Source organism: Dendronephthya gigantea, unplaced genomic scaffold (genome assembly GCF_004324835.1).
Source record: "Dendronephthya gigantea isolate DGI-Jeju-01 unplaced genomic scaffold, DenGig_1.0 000068F, whole genome shotgun sequence".
Taxonomy (NCBI): domain Eukaryota; kingdom Metazoa; phylum Cnidaria; class Anthozoa; order Malacalcyonacea; family Nephtheidae; genus Dendronephthya; species Dendronephthya gigantea.
Window position 1 is genome coordinate 531,663 of NW_021163078.1, and position 21,296 is coordinate 552,958.

Sequence of the window (21,296 nt, forward strand, 5' to 3'; positions counted from 1 at the left end):
AATATAGATTGGCTTGAAGTCATTCTTGCAGGGTAATGGCTAAATGCATATCTTAATTCTAAAGATTTATATATTACGTACTGTTTTCTGTGATATATCCATGCATGTCAGCGCGTATTACAAGGAGATCATTTCCGGTTCTTATTCATAGAAAGATTCGAATCTCGATGAAAAAAGTCTCGAAACTCCAACGATACAAGATGCAGGTAAGCCGGTATGAAAAGTGGTAGGAACGTAATCATCATGCAAAAAGCTTGTAGAAACATCGTGTGCAAATAATATTATGTGTTGCAAATATTATTTAGGAAAATATTCTATTGATTTTATGTCGTAATAGTTAACTTGCACCGAAGGACTTATAACCTCATTAACGAACGAAACTTACGTTAAGATCATTGTTCCCTATTGGCTGGGACTGCCAAATTCGTTCGTTACCGTAAAGTGCCAGGCCCTCATTGGTTGAACGTTTAGTGTCAGGTGTGATATATTCATAATCGAAAATAAGTTTGCAGTTCTGTTTTGCATAAGTTCTTTCAACGCAAGTTGAATGCTTAAAATATATTCTAATCTTAAAACGCCTTTAAGCCTGGTTCACACTTGTCTGGGATTCCATTTGGGCTTTGTCTGAGGCCGCTGGTGTGCAAAATGCTCTTCTGAGACTGTCGGAAAATAATACAATGGATCCCCGATTCTTAGGAGCTAGTGTGAACCAGGCCTTACACTGATCGATCATTATATGTAGCTTATGCATGTACATTCAAGTTCATTTGACATTATGTAGACCCCAAAATTCGCTCGACTTCATGGATTACCCTGCGTCCTCTCATTAGTATATATACGCAAACCACCATGTCGCAAATTTCCGATAATGCACGAGTCGTGAAGGATTGCAAGGATCGAGGTTTTTTATTAAAACCAAATCCAAGGCCTGATCTGGGTACGAGGTTGCAATTCAATTCAAAATACGTTAGTAGTACAACGCTGTATTGGTTATTCATTTCTAAACAATATTTTTATATGAAAAAGTTACTTACCATGGTTTCGCCACTGCCTGCAGGTGTATACATACTTACATACATACATAATACATATATATAATTTTTCTCTTTCCTTGCAGAAGAATTTGATCTGGATTTTCAAACCTTTCAAGAGATTTCTTTACTTCACAACGATGTTCCAAAGATGCCTCACTTGACAGTTAAGTTCTGGATCAAAACATTTAAAGCAGAGAAAATGGCTCTTTTATCCTACAGAGTGAATAAAAGCGTCGAAGAATTTAGACTCATAGTTAAGCGAGAAGTGATAATCCTTGAAGTTCAATCATTGCAAAAGTATGAAGTGTACATTTGTCCAGTTGATTAGGAGGATTTATGCAGCAAAAAAGAGATCCAAGAGTTTATAACTAGACCAAATAAGATAATTATATAAATCATTAACCTTAATTGAATAATTTGTACCAATTGCAGAGATTAGAATTAGATAGCTCAGTGTTAATCAGTGTTCTATAGGATTTGCAGTTTGAAAATTCCAACTGCATGTGATCCCCAAAACTTTGACGGTGAGAATCGGGCATCCGAGTAAAATTACATTTCCCTATTTCATATATTGGCTAATAGCCTAATACCTGATTGAAATTATCGGTTGCATTGCGGTTGGTCTTCCAAAATCTTTTTTCTTCAACCCTTAAATAGTATATCTGCTGACTAAAAACTATATATACCCCCTTTTGCCTAGTTTTGGAGGGTTTCTACTGTCTATATATATTAATATAGTTTTCTATCCGGCCAAAACGGTAAATTATAACGTATTTATTTTTTACAAAAAGCAGAGTTCGGTCGTATGGTAGTCAGACTAAGCAATGGCGACAAAAAATAAAACAATCAAAAGACAATTTGCTTAATTTACTAAAGCTCACTTCAATTCATCGTGATAATCATTTGGTCTTTTAAAAGTCAATAATAACAAATACGCTTTCGCTCGAGCATAAAATATAAGATTCCGGACCGTGGCCAGATATCGTAAAACTCTGTCCGTTGCTACAGCCAATCAGACTGCAGGATAGGCTAAGATCCGCCCGCTGCTGATTTATAAAAAATTAATATATATTATTTCAGGTATTTCATGGTTCCGCCAATCAATGACGGCCATTGGCATCATGTGGGAGCATCGTGGTCTCTTGGAAAATACGCCATTTTTCTTGACGGTACATTGGTCTACACTGGAGATGGTCTTGGTTTGGGGGTACCATTGAAAGCTGGAGGTGTCTTCGTCATAGGTCAGAAACTAGAAAGCGCAGACGAGACTTCCGTGGGTTCGTTTTCGGGCAAACTGAGTCAATTGAATGTCTGGAGTGAATTTTTAACTGTTTCTCCTGATGATGTCGAAATTAATTCCACAAACAGAAGATGCTCTGGTAGTGCATCAGGAAATGTTTTCAGCTGGAGTTCTCTTAAGAACACTCGCAGTCACACAGTGGTCAAGGAACAGCCAAGCTCGTGTAAACCACTCCGAAAAAGTAAGTCAGTTTGATTTCTTGTTCTTACAGACGTAATTAAATAATTACGATTGACATTTTTTCACCCTTTTAAATTAGATAACCAACACGCACTGAAGGTGGTTAAACACTAAAATTTTCTTGAGAAAAGATTCGAAATCAATTTATTATAGAGAAGTAAATATGAAACCAAATCATGGATGTGGCCTTTTTTAATTAGACCTGAAGTATGACATTGTCACGACATCTTCACAAACCAATCAATACGTCCATACCGTACCACCACGAAAAGAATTCGAGGCTTTCACTTTAACATCATGGATCAAATTTGAGAATACTCCGGTGGAACTGGGCACAAAACCCCTGACATTTGTTGATTACACTAATGCTTCAGGAACCCGCTTGCTCTCATGTAATCTCACCGCGGAAAATCTCACCTTGGAGATACATGGAGATCATAAAAAAAGGCAGGGTTTTACTTAAAACTAGCTCTGCTTTCAGAAAATAGGTCATATATTGATATACAGCAAATCTGTGATGAGATAATCTCTGGATAAGAGTTTTATTTTCAATGAAGCTTTTTCAAGTATTCACTACAGCTTTTCCAAAATAAATGTGCGACTTGTTAATAATAAATAAGCTGTTAAGCTGTTTTGGATCGTATGATTTTAGCGTTTCGGCACTGAATCAAAATCCTGTAAGAGGGTTACGGTAAAACTGACTAATCTTTTAAACGTTTTAGAGAAGCAATTAAGGATTCCAAGGTTTTGGAATGAATTTCCAGCATATTGGCATCATATTGGTACCACGTGGTCGAGTGAATCAGGCCACTGGAAGATATATCTGGATGGTTCGTTGGTCTCCATCATTCATGGTGTAGCTTTAAATATGACTATTCCTGTAGGAGAAAATATTTCCTTGCAATTAAGTAAGTAGTATTTTTGGTTTAGTATATATTTTAGGCAATGTTGGATATAGTACACACGAACTTTTCTTGAATTCTTCGTTTTCAAGTTTATTAACCTTTACAGCGAGTTTCAAAAAAATCGAATCGGAAATGAAATTATGAGCTTCATGTACGCGCCAATAAAAATGTCAATTCCCAGCGGTGGACACGGGCTTTCCTCAATGCCCAAGGTATAAAATAGGTTTAAGTTTTCCTTTTCATTAAACACATCATACCACTGTGCCGTATTAACACCAGTGAGCTCCACATATATCTGGAGTAAGAACTTTAGGTGCAAAAAGTGAAGCCAAAGATGGCGGAAAATGATGGCGGAAATTCAGTTTCAGTCTCCTAACTCGCGCGGCCAAATATTTCTCATTGTTTTTGACCGGGATTGACGGTTCCCGGAACCCTCAGATTTTCGTGTTTTTTTATGATTTTGAGAACACACGAATGGAAAAAATTGATTCATTTTACTAAGAATCTGTTTCTCTGGCATCTACTCGATGTGGGTGACGCATTTTCCGACTGTACGTGTGAGTAAATATGCATTTTTCGCCGTAAATTCAACTACGCATTTCAGATTTGTTCAATTTTGAGTTATTTTCATATATTTCCACCTTATGTTTTGAGTTTCTTGTTTCGTTTTAGGTTTCGAAACGCTTTAACACTAGTTGTCCTTTGTTTTTTAGCCAGCTTCCCTAGCATAGGGCTCTTTTAAAGGTTTCTTTTATACGTGCATCATGAGTCTTGTTTCTAAATTTCACAATCAATTATTAGTATTATTTCAAACTCGTACGTTTTTCAGCATAATTTTCTTTCCTATTAATTTTTTACATGAATGAAAGCCTTATATGGATTAATTAAACTGAGAAAAGTTTTATTTATGTTTTTTGGGAAGTATATTCTATAGGAAAATGTTGTGATTTGCGAAAAGCCGAAAACATCAACAATCCGCCACTCCTTAGCTTTCCTTGTAAGATATCGCTTAATTTAATTGAAATATAAAAGTATCTCAATACAAAGCATTAGTATTATAACTTTTATTGAAATTCCCTCATTTTTTACTCAAAAATAGGAAAAAAATAAAGTTAAAAAATACGAATTTAGTTGACCGCGCACATAGGAGGACTGAAACTGACGTACTATAGCGCCTCAATATCCGCCATCTTTGGCTTCACTTTTTGGCCTCACGGAAGTCTTAAATTCTTACTCCAGATATATGTGGAGCTCACTGATTAACACTTATTTAACCTGTATGTATTTAACAGTGATTCAAATATTGCGGATCATAGGAGTGAATTTTTGTCCCACAAAGTGAACACAAATATTTTGTATAATAAGCTCAATGCATACACAAAATATGTGCATATCGTTCAATGTAGACGTATAAAAGTACGAGAAAAGCTTTTTCGGGTATGCAAATATTATGAGAAATCAATTTATGAAAGATCAATGTTATATCAGCGAACATATTTATACATATACGGGGTAATGAGGGAACCATTATCGGAAATCATGCTATAGTAACTGACCTATCTAATAATAAATTAAAAATCTGAATCGCATTTTGTACCTACTGCGATAATACATCGGCTCAACCAACAAAAATAACAAGAATTATGGTTACAATGCGAATTATGGAAAGTGTCAAAAGGAATAGCAAGATTAGACTAATTGTTTATTTATATTATAGCTACAGCCGGTATTTCATGAAATGATATTTATGGTGACAAGTTTGTATTGTTATACTAATATTACAGTAATTGAAAATGGAGCAAAGTGTTTAAATTGTTGTGAACAAGATTTTCAAAGTGTTTTATTGTGTTCTTGTAACAAAATGATGCTTTCAAAACCAATATTCATTTAGAAAACTATTACAAATATAAATTAAGTGGGGACATCCTTGAGCCTTTAGCTTATGTCAACTCAGGCAAAACAAAGCAGCTCCATATTTAGATTAATAATATTTTAAATAATTAAATTACATAATTCGTAATTCATATCATGTAAATTTCCCAATAGAATATAGTAACATTTTGTAAATAGTAAGATCTTATTAACTTTTATTGTAATAATTGCTCAGTAATTCAGTTATTGTAACTGCAAGGGAGTTTTTCAATAAACCACACATAAATTGACAGTTTACGATTCGCGACCCAGCCAGGTCGATGACGCGAAAGAAAGAAATAATTTGCAGTCTCTAAGCTTTTATCAACAGGATCGCCATTTTTGAGACGCACTGAAACCAGTAATTTCACATCTTCCTGGCGATATTAAAGCTCGTTGCGAGGTGCTGGGAGCTGCTTTATAACGTTGACAGAAAGACATGTTTATAGCTTTACATTGAAGTACTTCAGTTCAGGCCCATTTAAACATAAGATTTATATATTAAAACATGTTTTAAACAACTAAAGCGGTGAGACGTAAAGGGCTATTTTCAATTGACCGTAACGACAAAGATGGCGGCATGTTCATTTTACCAGAATGCATTGCGGGCATAAGAATGATTGACTGAAAAAAGATAGCAAGAAAAACACCTAATGACGTGAAATTTTAACACAGCGAAGAAAATAACTTCCTGTTTTATGCCTGTCCTTTAAAAGACGTCAGTTCGCTTTTTTAAACGATTTCCGACCGCAATGCATTCTGGTAAAATATACATCCGCCATCTTTTTTTATCAATTGTTGCACATTAATTTCAGGTAAAGTCGGAAGCACTTTAACAACGAATAAAAATATATATTTAGAGGCTACAAATCAAACAGGTGTTTCCAACTTCCGACGGCTTTTGACATAAGTAGAAATCATTTGATGCTGACAAACATCGGTTCCAGGAATCACAGCCTGCATTGAATTAAATCATAAATCATGAATTGTTATTGAATTTCAGATGGATACAAGCACAACAGCTCTCGAAGTAGACTCAATATATGGGACTATGAAATTGATGGACATGTTTTATCGCTAATGGCAAACAAAGGGCCATTGTTTGAAAACGGCAACGTTTTTGCGTGGTTTCGAATACAATCAAAAATTACAGAAGATGTTAAATTCAAAGAGACACCGAGTGACTTATACAACTCTCGTAAGTATAGCAGAGCCCGAAAAAAAACAACGAAAACTGTCCCTGGCGCGTTTGGTACTTTTTCCGTTATGACCCGACTTTTCATGCAATGGAGGACATGTTAAATACAAGTTGTATTCTTAGATATAGTTGAGATGACCTGTTGTCTTGGTTTCAAATGTGGTATAGTTTGCATGGAAGGGGTGTATATTAATATAATTTCTTTTGCACGCTATTGTTCCTGTGATGAACATGAATATGTGAATATACACACCCAAATTAAGCGGATTATGGCGATGCAAGGAAGTACCGATTTTTGAACTACATTGGTCATCATTATTGCGACATTTCCGGCTAATCTGAGATCAGGACGTCATTATAGGCGCTTCGACAAAACAGAGTTATAATGAGCCTAGAGTCATTTGTCCCGGTCATATTTTTTATAGAATTTTGGCTTGCTTAATGAACTTTATAGTTTTCTCTTTCTGCGAATAAAAATTGCCATAATAACATGATCAGCCCAAACATTACCGTTTTTTAAATTTTTTGATGACCATTGTCTCAAAACTTTAAACAAAATACCTTCAATGGACTTCTGGGATGGCATATTTACTGCATGCCTACGCGCCCTTGGGATATCTTCCCCCCCCACACACACTTAACGCCTCTAGCGACGCCACTGTGTGCCTTGTGATCGTATATTTTTCTTTCAGGAGCAGAATCTGTGTATCAGATGGATTTTCCTCAAGCTTCGGTCGAAAACTACGTCAAAATAGAAAACGCCATTCGCGACAAAATCACCGTCTTTTCTCTGTGTTTGTGGGCGAAAATTTCAAGGAATTACTCGAGCATATTTGCGTATTCAAGTCAGCAATATGACAGTGAAATTGCAGTTTTTTTGTATGAAAACTTGGCGTTAGACCTTGCCATAAAAAAAATATGGTCACAGCCACAGGACGGGTTAGTGGTCGCTAAATCTGGTCTTATGACGCAGCATCTATTGCCGTCTAACGAGTGTTTACAATGTCAGATATAGGTTTCTCTAGGTTTCCTTCCCATGGAGTATATTCGAATACTAGATGAGGTTGCAACAACGTAATAATCTTTTACCTATCATAATAATTATCATGCATCGATCTATTTGAATTAGGAAGCCAGCTAGCGGTAGCGGATTTAGGCGGGTAAGTCAGAATAGATTACACTGCCTAATTTCCAATTCAAAATTTCTTAATAACAACGATATTGGTTATTCACTTCCAAAGAAACTACTATTTTACAGCATTGTTGAACTATTCTTTAATAATATAATTCTCCTAGCTTTCCACTCAGTTAAGCCTGACTTCCATATGACGCCGACGTCGGCAAAGTATTATTAGGCAGATTTAGCATGAGGACGTGAACGTCGAAGAGCGGGATGAGAAAATGGTATATAGATGTGCCATTCTTCACCATTTCTACGTCCTCTTTGACGTTCACGTCCTCATGCTAAGTCTCCTCCCTATTGTCGATAATTATTGATGAGTGAAATCTTTTGTCTTTCGGAAACCATTTTCTCCTTGGATGTTTACAGACAATGCGTAGGCGACAGGTCGGCGTCATATGGAAACCAGGCTTTACTTTAGCATCCTGCACTGTTTGGCAACAGTTCTATGACACTAAGTCTAGTAACCCCGGCATGCCTTGATTTTTATCTCTTTAGACCTACGATCTCTGCCTACGATTCGTGGCATTTCTATTGCCTACAGTGGAGAAACAATGATGGTTTAATCGAGATTTACCAAGATGGGATTAAGCTAGGAACGAAACACAAAGCGGTAGGTTACACTATACCCTCCAACGGTATAGTAGTTATTGGCCAGGAATTGGATTCCTATGGGGGAGGTTTTGACAGCAATGAGGCGTTCCAAGGAAGCCTTGCAAGTTTGAATCTCTGGAGAAAATTTTTGACTGTAAATGTTATACAAGGAATGGCATCTGGGGTGATTAATGTTAATGGAGATCTCTTTCAATGGAGAAATTTAAGAAATCATGTGTTCGGTCACGTAAACATACGGGAAAGATCTGAAGCAGAGATTCCAGGTATTTTGCATTAATCTACAAATTATATTGGCCGAAGTTACCCGCGAAACAAAAAAGTTTTATCAGTTTAATAAGGTTATTGCGTAATATCCGAGGTCGCTTGACCAATAATATTCAAATTACCAGAGGCCATAATAAACAAGTTACTTAAATTACTTTTAGGGCCTGTTTATATGATTCCGCCTAGCCGGGACGGGACAGTTTCCGAGATCCCGCTTGTAATACAAACACTGTAATTAGTGTTTATATGACCACTTTTCCTTCCCGCCTAGGCGAGATCCCGGCACTTGTTGCTTAGTCGTTTTCTACAATAAAACATGCCGTCGAAGGAACCTGCACTATAAAATGAACTGCATATAAACACGCCATCCCGCATAGGCGAGTTTCCTGGCTAAGCGGGATGAAAACATCCCGTCCCAGCTAGGCGGGATCATATAAACAGGCCCTTACTCTTCTCTCGCATACCAACTCAATAAATTATATAGATGCAAAACTTTGGGGCTGTTTACAGATCCCGGTTAGCCGAGATTCAACGATGCGTGAGATGACTTTGAAATATTGAAATAAGTTTTTATGACACCAAACAAGCACATGCTATTGTCAGGTTGATTACACGATTGCCAGGATCATGATATATATATCATCCCGGTAAACAGACTCATAGAAAGTCATTTTTGTTAAAAGTATTCTTTTCATCGAACTATAGGGATAAAGTTATACATTTCAAATGAAATATAATGCATTGTTTCTTTACTCGTTGCATGACGATGGCATTACAAACTGAATGCATGCTTTATGAAATAAATAATAAATAATAAAAAAGTGGAGTGGTAAATGGCAAGGAATTACAAAATCGCACGACCACGAAGCGCAGTGGCGTAGCCAGCACGATAATTGGAGGGGGGGGGGCACATATTCATATATTCGTGATACGCAGGATTAATTTCTTTTCAAATCAATTGTCTTTACAGTCTGTTAACATGAATATATGAATATGCGCCCCCCCAATTATCGTTGCTGGCTACGCCACTGGCGAAGCAGGAGTTCGATTTGTAATCACAAGTTTGATTTCACACCAAAATTGCAGGACAGGAAGTGCAATTTCCACTTTATTATATTCATTTTGAAATCATTATTATAAAAATTATACAAATTGAAAACGATTTATTGGCTAAAACTAAAAGAACCGTACACCGTGTAAAATGTGAGTAATTTTCATCTCTTTTTGTCAAGAAATTTTGTGGGGCATTTAAAAATGCAAAATAATAAAATTTTGTGCCATTTTCCCCTGTAATTTGATTGGATAGGTTAAGTGAAATACTAAATCTGTTTGGTTATTGTGGTGCAGAGCAATGTAGAGGTGAGAGGCAGAGCAGAGGTGTGATTAATGCTGAAAAATAGTGCGATTTGGGAATAATTCACACCATTTTTAACCAGTCAGATTGCAAGAAACACCGTTGATTTCAAAATTAATATAATAAATATCATATTTGTCATTATTCCATAAATAGGTTACTTTTTCTTGTTTCAGAATATCGAGTGCAGATTCTGCGAAATGAATGGTGTGGAAATAACGTTCACGAAGCGTTTACTTATGCAAGATTTATTCGCAGCAAGGAAATGGATGGCTACACGTGGAGGTGCGTTACGCCAGCGGCCATGTTGGATGAAAACATGTGCTATGACATCACAAAGAATTCAACCTTGTACTATACTAGAAACAAGAAAGAAGAACTTTTAGGAATCAATTAAAACATATTTCCTGAAGTTAATAATGAAATCAGTAAGAAAGATGGACTATAGCTGAGACTATTTGGGTGTTGTAACAAGTTGGGCTCTTCATTATACTGATTGTTTAAAATTTATATCAAAATGCACCAGATAAATTATAAATTAGATGCTCACAAGCTTTTAAGAGTACCAGGGACAACATGCATGCGACTATTTAGACTTAGACTAAGCCACAGAGTGAGTAATAGATATTAGCCTTAGCACTAAAAAGTGGGTACATTACTCCAGCTAGTTCGATCTATCCTTTTTTTACTGCATGTATGTGACCAAACGAAAATATAACAGTTCTTGGACAGGAATCAAACGTACGTTGTCTTTATTTTTGGGACTTCCCAACCAGCGCTTTGATTAATAGGGTCAGAGACCTTAAGAGTGTAAAAGAGCAACGCGGGTAAAAACTCATTCAATGGTTTAGACGTGTTAGTTGTTGCATATTTTTATCAATCATATGATGTACAAGACGCTAAAAACCTTGGGTTTATACTTTCTATATATGGAGCACATTATAAAGTATCACTTGCTGCGTATTGCATTGAACTTGAAATGCAGAAAATAAACGCTATCGATAATGCGCATTTATTTTAATGAACGCATGAACGAAATTAAGAATATATATTAATATATATATATATATATATATATATATATATATATATATATATATATATATATATATATCAAAATATATTTTTGCAAATATATATATACAGGGTGTATCAAAAAAAATGTCCCAAATGTAAAATTTCCGTTTTTCAGGATATTTTGCAGAATTTGGCAATTTTTTGTATTCCTAGAGATAGTTAAGACTTATCTGGAATACCTAGGCCAAGTTTGGTTTTTCATTTACAAAATTATGTTACCGGGGGTGTGGTTCCTTTCCACTGATATTGAGAGGGCTTGCGCGCGAAAATGTGAAGCTGAAATTGAGATATTATTTAGCTGTCTAAAAGTAGGAAAGCTTTAATTTTAATAAACTGTCAAAGTTTCAGGAAAAATAATGCAAACTGGGAGCAACGCGCGACCCCTAAAAGTGACAAATATTTCATTGCGCGCAGTGGATTAAATGCATCGTTGATTTTAGCGTGACCGATCTCATGCAAGGCTGTGCAAATGAATAAATTAAAGCGAGAAACTGAACAAGAAGACAAAGCGATTTAATAACAAGATTTTTATTCTTGATGTTAATCCTCAACATTTCTACCATTTCTTTCTAAGCAAACTGCGGCTTGTCTGAGCATGGTAAACACTGAACGGTGAACCACATTTGTCTGTCCTGCCTCAAATTATCCATTTCCTTTGAAATTCTTTCTTGCAAATCGCCTACGCTACCACCGGCAGATCTAGGCGAATGGACAGACAGATGGTTCGCTGTTCAGTGTTTAGTATGCTCAGACAAGCCGCAGTTTGCTTAGAATGAAATGGTGGACATGCTGAGGATTAACATCACGAATAAATCGCTTTGTTTTTGTGTTCAGTTTCTCGCTTTAATTTATTCATTTGCCCACCTTGTATGAGATCGGTCACGCTAAAATCAACGATGCATTTAATCCACTGCGCGCAATGAAATATTTGTCACCTTTAGGGGTCGCGCGTTGCTCCCAGTATGCATTATTTTTCCTGAAACTTTGACAGTTTATTAAAAAGCTTTCCCACTTTTAGACAGCTAAATAATATCTCAATTTCAGCTTCACATTTTCGCGCGCAAGCCCTCTCAATATCAGTGGAAAGGAACCACCCCCCGGTAACATAATTTTGTTACTGAAAAACCAAACTTAGCCTAGGTGTACCAGATAAGTCTTAACTATCTCTAGGGACACAAAAATTTGCCAAATTCTGCAAAATATCCTGAAAAACGGAATTTTTACATTTGGGACATTTTTTTTGATACACCCTGTATAACGTTTAAGAAAGCTATTTACACATAAAAACTACAAATTTGTTTCGAAAACACTCCAAAGTGAGTACTCTCTCGTCAGGTCTAAAGTGTGCCAGCTAACTTCGGTCTTATTTATACTCGTTCGCTACACGTTCTTTAATAAAAGCTTTCCTCCGTGACGGCATTTGTTAGCAAGTTCATTTCTACTGTTTAATGTACCCATATGGGGTTTGCAAATGATAAAAAATTTCTCAGTGATGCATAAATCACATCGCTTGCTTACATTTGTATGCGGTTGTGCTCTGGCGATAATTTTCCATGACAACTTATAGCTGACGCCTTTGTCCTTTTGTTCCCAAAAATGTTTGCTCAGTTGCGTCGCATTCATTTTGTTTTTGTCCCTAAACGATGCATGCTAAGTGGGTTGGCGTATCTGGTTTTAAACTTGTTCTGCGTTAATCCAATGTATGTTTCTTTTCTTGTGTCCGTATCCACTGCAGTGGCGTAGCCAGCCCGACAATTTAGTCATGCTATGCTAATATTTTGGTGTTTATTGACTGTGAAAACAATGAATTTCTAAAGAAATGAATAATGATAATAACATAAAATTTGCATAGCATGACTAAATTGTCAGGCTGGCTACGCCACTGATCCACTGTTGCTTGGTAAATTACATTTGTTGTTCAGCTGTTGTTCAGTTATTTGCTGATCTTAGCTTGTAAGTTGGGCATGCATGAATAGAGTTTTAAAGTAAGAGCACTTTAAAACTAAGTAAGTTGGGCATGCATAAAGTTTTAAAGTAACAAGTACGATCGTACTATAGGGACCAGGAACTGCGTAACCGAGTTTAATTTCTGAACTGCATTGTATTTATAACAATAAAGAGGACAATGTATTTCTAATCGTTTCCGTTTACTTATATATAGGCTGAATATTAATGATATGTATATATTATTTGCTGCAAATATATCAAGAATTGCTTGTAACTTGCTTCAAAGGTCAAAAGTAAAAATTTAAACTCCGTCAATCGATGCGGAATATTGCTTAGAATAATTGTGCCAAGTTTCATTCCGATCAAACAAGTAATGCTAGAGCCTTAGGGTGTTTTTAAAGAGCGTCGCCCCCTAACAAGAAGAAGAAGAAGAAGAAGAAGAAGATTACTTCAAGAATACTTTAAAACTAAGCTTTAAAACTAACCAGCATGATTTCGAAAGACATTACCAATGAAACGTTGCGGTCAGATCCTATTGAGGGCTGAAACGAAATGATGAAATATAAGTATGGTTGAATTATTATAATGCAATCTGTTGAAGACAGCTAAAAGCAGCTTTCTTGGCGATATCATGCATGCCAATATTTAAATTCGAGTAGTCACCTGCAAAACAAGTTTTCAACGATTCTATTTACGCCATACTTCAAAAAAAAATTCCAGATATTTAAATTTCGGTCTGTGGATTTTCCGGAAAATTTCCATATTTAATAACGCCAGCCTGATATTAAGAACATTATGTTGCAATATAGTTAAGTATGATTAAGTAGAGCTCTTAATTTAATTCCAGACAACAAAACATAGCATGATCAAAGTGCACGGGTGACGATTGTTGTCAAAAGCGGCATGACAAAAAGCATATAAAAAGTTGGATAAGGTACAGTGAGGGTCCTAGATGGTCTTAATTTGTATGCCTATAATTTCTTCATTTTTGGGAAAGTTAATTATTCTAAAACAGCTATTTGCAACCAACCATTTTTAAAAAGATTTTAATTGCATTTTATGACCTTAGCCGCGTTAATCAATGAATACCGTATAAATTTTACGTGAATTCATTGATGGCTGTGAACCAATAAAAGTTTCCTGCAGATTTCTTATAGAGAATGGGCATCCTTTAATAAACACAACTGCTTGCAAGTGTTTTAATTTGTTGCAAAATTTTTTATTTTGTTCGTGCTAGAAATATATTGTGAAATAAATGAATATAAACAAATATATGCAAATACACATGCATAATTTAACCGCACGCAATGCCACATGCATTTAACCGTAGATAGAGTTAAAGCAACGGCTCTATATACGTCCCCGAGATTCTCAGCGTTGCAAGACTGACTATACATAAAGAGATGGCTTGTATCCCTAGATGCAGGATATGCGGATTCCAAAACCCATTTCCTGTAATATTTCTGTTCATATTGATGCGTCGAAGCGAATGCTTGGATTTCTGCTTCAATGCTACTCTTGAAGGTAATGCATGATAACATATAACGTCAACTGTTTTACAGGGTACGAGCCCCAGAAATAGCGTATGCTTTTGAATTCATTTATTGTTAGAATTTAAATAGTTGGTGCAATTAGTATTCCATTGTGTCACTGAATAATGATATATATGCTGTTTAAATCCCTCATTGCTTGTTAAGTATGATAGACTTCATTACTCCGTGTCCTTTCTGTGCGTGTATTTCCACTATCATAGGAACAGTACACTTTTTACGTATATTGTAACCAGAGAGCAAAAAAATTATCTCCCTATTAGGTGCTACTCATAAAAGCCGTTAGATTTTGCTTGCATTTTTTTCAAATAGTTCGTAAGAATCAGCCATTAGCATCTAATTTTTCAAAATGAAGAAATTAAGAGTACGAATGAGACCATCTAGGACTGTTATTATACTTCCCCAGTTATATGGTCTATGGACTTACTTGATTCATTGTCGACTAATTTCTTAATTAACAGGCTTCCGACTGAACAGTTTAATTTTGAAGGAGACAAACGTTTCAAGCCAAATTCAGTGCGTATTATCGTGCGTTCAAGAGCCATGTTGTAGATCTGTGAACTACAGGGAAATATTGGAACAAGATGAGACAGGTCTTTGCGAGATGTTACACGATGTGATCTATAACACTTCTGCAGAGTTGCAAAAGAATTGTTCTTATGATCACGTCTACCTGCTTACGCCTCAAAAGGTAAAACAAGCCTCATTCCTACAGGACAGCTAGATGACGTTACACTGTTGAGTTCCATAAGTATGTCACATGCATTTTATTCTTTTTAAACACGGGCTAGCCTAGTCAGCTGCAAAAATGGTTTAACTCGAGGGAACTCTTAATTTCTAGTGCATATATTTCACGATGAAGAACCATACTAAAAGTAGGGCTGTATTAGACCAATAATGTTCTTTTTTAATTAACACGGGTATTGTTTTCTCAGGAATATAATGGAAGCTGTGTCGATGACAGAGGTAAACTGAAAACGAGTCGCCGGCGGTTCTGTGTAAAAATACACGATGGGGGAGTATGAGGAGGAAATGTACCCGAATGTTTTACAACCCTCTGGAGTATATCCTGGAGTATTTTTATACCTAACGGCACATGCCTCTGGAAGAGGATTTGTTTTTTAATTATCACAAAAACATAACAAAAATACAATTCTATTGAAAATATCAGCCGTGAAATTTTCCATACATATTGTATTCATTGACGTGTCTCAGGAACACGAACTCTTAGTGCTCACTTAGCTTCTCAAGGCACGGAAGTGACAATAGTACGTTCTGTTCTTATCGCAGCAAAATTAGCGGGAAAATTCCGAAATTCAGTGTTTATCTCTTTGCTGAGCACTTTGTAAAAGTCTTTTAGATGGGTGTAAGTAGTTTTAGCCTCTCAGATATATATTCCAAAAAACGTTTTTAGTGAGTTTAAACGGAGTTATGGAAAACGTGTCTTTTTTTAAATCGAGTTAGTTGAAAGTTGAGAGATTACATATTTTTGAGTTTTTGGCGTTTTCACATTCAAACATTTCACATAGCGATTTAAAGCCTATTAATCCAAGTTGTGACTAATTTGCAATTCCCAAAAAGAACGAGAATTGTAGCTAGATGTTAGCTAGTTCACTAGACAACAAATTCATCGTCAGTTTTTCAATGTTAAACAAAGTTCTTGTTTCGTCATTTTCGCTAACAACAGAAACGGAGGAACTGGACGTGTTAAGGACAAATATTAATTGTGTTTTGTTGACGCTAATTCATTTTCAAATTCATTGTCATGCAGCATTTCAATGTTAAAACAAAAATCTTGTTTCGTTATTTTCACTAACAATAGATACGGAGGAGCTGGTAATTGTGTTTTCTAGCTATAACGTCTCGTTCCTACGGGAATTACAACACAAACGGCATTTACGTAATTGCTCATGCAAATTTGTCAGGATATTTTGTACGGTGATGGCATGGAACCTGCATGAACATGCATATAAATTTTGCTATTATATATTGTAATTTCTCTTTGATGATACCTGCTCGAAGTATAGTCTATATCGTCTCTTTATCTTCTTGTAGGAGATTTTGATGTGGATTTTCGAAGCGTTCAGGAGTTTATCTTACTTCACAACGATGTTCCAAAGATGCCTAATTTGACAGTTAAGTTCTGGATCAAAACATTGAAAGCAGATAAAATGGTTCTTTTATTCTACCGAGTGAATAAAAGCGTCGACGAATTTCGACTCATACTTGAACGGGAATTGATAATCCTTCACGTTCAATCATTGCAAATGTATGAAGTACACTTTAATCTATTGCATGCATGTAGATGGGAAAATTTTAGCATAAAACGGATCTAGAGTAACCGTTTTTTATACCAGCTGATAACTACTTTGCTCCATGCCGGCCGATTAAGTTCATATCTTCACTCGTTGAATGAATCAAATCAGTAGAAATTCACTCGATTACAACGTACGTCCACGTTACAATATAACGTACGTTACAATCCTTACGTAGATTATGTAGTTCGTGGCAGCTAGATTTTTGGACAAAACTATTTTGAGCATATTTAAGTCTTCGAGAATATCTTCCGATCCTCTGTTAAACACAAACAAGCCTTAATATAATTCCTGTGGAAGAAAATCTCGGAGAAATATCGTGTATCTGATACATATTATTTCAGGCATTTTCATCTTCCGCCAATCAATGACGGTCATTGGCATCATGTGGGAGCATCGTGGTCTCTTGGAAAATACGCCATTTTTCTTGACGGTACATTGGTCTACACTGGAGATGGTCTTGGTTTGGGGGTACCATTGAAAGCTGGAGGTGTCTTCGTCATAGGTCAGAAACTGGAAAGCGCCGGCGAGACTCCCAATGGTTCATTTTCTGGCAAACTGAGTCAATTAAATGTCTGGAGTGAATTTCTAACTGTTTCTCCTGATGATGTCGAAATTAATTCCACAAACCGAAGATGCTCTAGTAATCAAGTGGGAAATATTTTCATTTGGAATTCTTTTAAGGATACTAAGAGTGACAAAGTGGTCAAGGAACAGCCAAGTTCGTGTAAACCACTCCAAAAAAGTAAGTTCGGATTTCTTGTTCTGAAAATATAATAAACAATTATTGGATGAGGTTTTTGTGACATGCAGAGTTATCAAGGTCAAGGTCTTATACCGAGACCTTGATAACTCTGCATATCACAGAAACCGAATTCAATAATTGTATTATAATACATTTGAAGAATAGTAAACATAGTATTAACGAATGAAAAACCTTATTTAATAGCAACATCCAAAAATACATCAATTATTAATACATCAATACATTCAAATGAATACCGCTTGTTAACCACCGCAGGCTCACTTTCAAATAACTCAGTTATCTGCTAGGCTCACTTGCAAATAACTCAGTTATCTGCTAGCAGATAACTGAATTTTGCGTGATTGCGCGATTTATCTGTCAACTATTAGCCAATCAAATTGCTTTTACTACTATAATGTATAATAATTGAAATTATTCATCCTTTCAAATTAAATAATCAACAAGCACGTGAAAGTGTTTAAGCGTGAACATTTTCCTGAGAAATGACTAGGATTCAATTTATAATACAGGGTGTCTAAAAAAAAAACAACCACTTAAATATGCAAAACATCAATACAGCTCTAAAGCACAATAGATAAGCACCTCTTGGAATTGAAAATGGCTCTTAATCCTTCATTCAAAATGCTAAAAGTCATTTTAGCTGAACTGTGGTGCAAACACAAACAATATTGATATTCTTGCATATTTAAGTGATTGCGTTTTTTTTGAGACACCCTGTAGAAAAATTGTATGAGACCAAATTATGGATGTGGCCTTTTTTAATTAGATCCGAAGTATGACATTGTTACGACATCATCACAAAACAATCAATATATCCATGCCGTACTATCAAGAAAAATAATCGAGGCTTTCACAATAACAACATGGATCAAATGCGAGAACACGTCAATGGAACTGGACACAGAACCTCTGAAATTTGTTGATTACACCAATGCTTCAGGAACCCGCTTGCTCTCAATTTATCTCACCGCAGAAAATTTCAACTTGGAGATACATGGAGATGGTCATAAAAAAAGGCAAGGTTTTATTTAAAGCTCCGCTTTCAGAAGGAAAGCGGAATGCAATAAGTCTGTCAGGAAATATTTGCCGGATGATATTTTGATTTTCAATAAAGATTTTTCAAGTATTTACCAAACAAAATTTTCCGAAAAAACGTACAGTACATAGTATACCAATAATTAATGACAAAAAGTTGCCGGTTAATCTTGTATAACTCGTATTATTTTTAGCAATTCACAACACTACTAAGTACTTACCACTGAGTCGAAGCCAGCACTTTAGGTGACACTGACTAATCTTTTAAACGTTTTAGGGAAGCAAGGATTCCAAGGTTTTGGAACGAATTTCCAGCATATTGGCATCATATTGGTACCACGTGGTCGAGTGATTCCGGCCACTGGAAGATATATCTGGATGGTTCGTTGGTCTCCATCATGCATGGTGTAGCTTCAAATATGACCATTCCTGCAGGAGAAAAAATTTTCTTGCAATTAAGTAAGTAGCATTTTTTCACGATTTTCGGCACACGTTATCTAGCAAAATGCATGATAAGTTATAGTAATTTCTCTTTCTTGCTAAACAGATGTAGAAATCACAGCCTGGCCTGCATGTTAATCATTCATCGGCCAATAATTCAGTGCAATCATATCATTAAAGTAGTTCAGAGTGAATATACAATTAAATCATGAATTATTGTTGAATTTCAGATGGATACAAGCACAACAGCTCTCGAAGTAGACTCAATATATGGAACTATGAAATTGATGGACATGTTTTATCGTTAATGGCAAACAAAGGACCATTGTTTGAAAACGGAAACGTCTTCGCGTGGTTTGGAATAAAGTCAAAGGTTACCGAAGACGTTAAGTTCAAAGAAACACCGAGTGATCTACACAATTTTCGTAAGTAAAGAACGACTATAAATAAAAAACAGAATTCAGCGTCCTCCCAGGCGCGATCGATTTAGTATTTCTTTTCGTTATGACCTAACTTGTCATTCAACAAAGTACAGATGAAATAAAAGTTGTATTCATTGAGATAACTTTTTATATTTGTTTCAAACGTGGATGTTTGCATCCATGTATTGATTTTTAACTACATGCAAATGCAGTATTGGTCATATCATTATTTTGACATTTATTGTGTTCATCTTTAGGAATCCTTTTTCTGCCCTGTCATCTTAATTTTAAGATCCTTAGATTTTTCCGTCCATGCTGTAGACGTCTCTTGTTAGACAATGTTTTTTATCCTCTTTTTTTCCAGGAGCAGAATCTGTGTATCAGATGGATTTCCCTCAAGCTTCGGTGGGAAGCTACGTCAAAATAGAAAATGCCATTCGCCAGAAAATCACCGTCTTTTCTCTGTGTTTTTGGGCGAAATTTTTAAGAAGGCAGTGTTCCATATTTTTGTACTCAAGTCATGTTCGTGCCAGGGAAATTGCAGTTTTTTTGTATCACAACTTGTATTTAGACCTTGCGATCAAGAACATATGGAAAGCCAGTGGGTTAGTGAGAACTAAATCTAATCGATTCAAAGAAGTAGATCATCAACAAGTGTGCCGCCCATGTCAATCCGAAATAACATTTTACAGCATTGTTCCACTATTCTTCAATATAATGCCTCTTAGAGTAGCTTACCACTGAGTTAGTTTGCCTGAAATGTTTGACAATATTTCTATGGGAGTAAGAATAGTAACCTCTGTGTGCTTTGATTTTAACTCTTTAGATCTAAGATCTCTGCCTACGATTCCTGGCATTTCTATTGCCTACAGTGGAGAAACAATGATGGCTTAATCGAGGTTTACCAAGATGGGATAAAAGTTGAAAATACAATCAAAGCGGTTGGTTACACTATACCCTCCAACGGCACAGTGGTTCTTGGTCAGAATTCGAATTCCCATGGAGGAAGTTTTGTGGGCAATGAGGCGTTCCAAGGAAGCCTCGCAGGTTTGAATCTCTGGAGGAAATTTTTGACAGTAAATGTTATACAAGGAATGGCATCTGGGGTGATTAATGTTAATGGTGATCTCTTTCAATGGAGAAATTTCAGAAATCATGTGTTCGGTCACGTGAACGTGCGGAATAGATCTGAAGCAGAGATTCCAGGTATACTGTAATGATGTACAAATAATATTTGCCTAAGTAATGATAACTTACCCTCGAAACTAAAAAGTTTTATCAGTTTAAAAAGGGTATATCGCGTAATATGCGATATCGCTTGACCAATCAGAGGTCATAATTTTCAAGTTGTAACTATTCTAAATTCCGTATTATTCTCTCACGTGATCCTGTTATATGCTAATTTCAATACCTCAAAGTCATCTCGAAGCAGTGGCGTTACTTGAACAATAACCGAGGAGGAGGGTGGATTAAATATCCATATCCAGTTCTGTCCGACGGATTTCTTTTGTAAGTGCAATACCTCACAATAGACACTTTCCGAATTTGTTTTCGGGGAATGAAAACCATCCAACAAACTAGATAGATTTCATTGTTTTGTGTGCACTCAAGCAAATTCGGGAAGTGTCTACTGGGTGTCTCAAAAAACCCGAAAACTATTGAAATCACTCATTGTTAAAATTTGAATGCCGTGTTCACGAATTTCAGCCCGTGGGGATTTAATGCAACTTTTAAAATGCTAAATGCTTTGTGTTGCTATAGAGAAAGGGGACATGTGGAAGGTCATGGTCCTTGAGATGCCC

The 21,296-nt window shown here is 36.0% G+C and overlaps 2 protein-coding genes across 5 annotated transcripts in view; both read left to right on the forward strand.

Moving 5' to 3' along the window:
• LOC114531032 overlaps positions 1-21,296 on the forward strand; it is a 37,912-nt gene that overhangs the window by 517 nt on the left and 16,099 nt on the right. The window contains exons 1-7 of one of the 4 annotated variants that reach the window (XM_028552672.1): positions 13,817-13,899; positions 14,386-14,489; positions 14,977-15,206; positions 15,451-15,481; positions 16,571-16,784; positions 17,175-17,575; positions 18,363-18,612. The exons of 1 other annotated variant lie outside the window; for it this stretch is intronic. In XM_028552672.1, the coding sequence (XP_028408473.1) occupies positions 14,441-14,489; positions 14,977-15,206; positions 15,451-15,481; positions 16,571-16,784; positions 17,175-17,575; positions 18,363-18,612 (1,175 nt within the window). In that variant the 5' untranslated portion in view covers positions 13,817-13,899; positions 14,386-14,440. Of the gene's footprint in view, positions 1-13,816; positions 13,900-14,286; positions 14,490-14,976; positions 15,207-15,450; positions 15,882-16,570; positions 16,785-17,174; positions 17,576-18,362; positions 18,613-21,296 lie in introns of those variants that run through there. 2 more of the 4 variants (XM_028552671.1, XM_028552673.1) reach the window with 2 other exon arrangements.
• LOC114531035 (neuronal pentraxin-2-like) lies at positions 7,239-10,724 on the forward strand. Its single transcript, XM_028552676.1, has 3 exons — positions 7,239-7,467; positions 8,207-8,586; positions 10,118-10,724. Exons 1-3 carry the CDS (start codon positions 7,241-7,243, stop codon positions 10,336-10,338), a joined length of 828 nt encoding a protein of 275 aa, XP_028408477.1. The 5' UTR covers positions 7,239-7,240; the 3' UTR covers positions 10,339-10,724.

What these genes read in the sequence shown, in the direction of transcription:
- LOC114531035 (XM_028552676.1), top strand. Translation starts at nt 7,241, where the DNA reads ATGGATTTTCCTCAAGCTTCGGTCGAAAACTACGTCAAAATAGAAAAC. An exon ending in TGGTCACAGCCACAGGACGG is followed by an intron (nt 7,468 to 8,206) that starts GTTAGTGGTCGC and finishes TTATCTCTTTAG; the next exon opens with ACCTACGATCTCTGCCTACG. An exon ending in ATCTGAAGCAGAGATTCCAG is followed by an intron (nt 8,587 to 10,117) that starts GTATTTTGCATT and finishes TTCTTGTTTCAG; the next exon opens with AATATCGAGTGCAGATTCTG.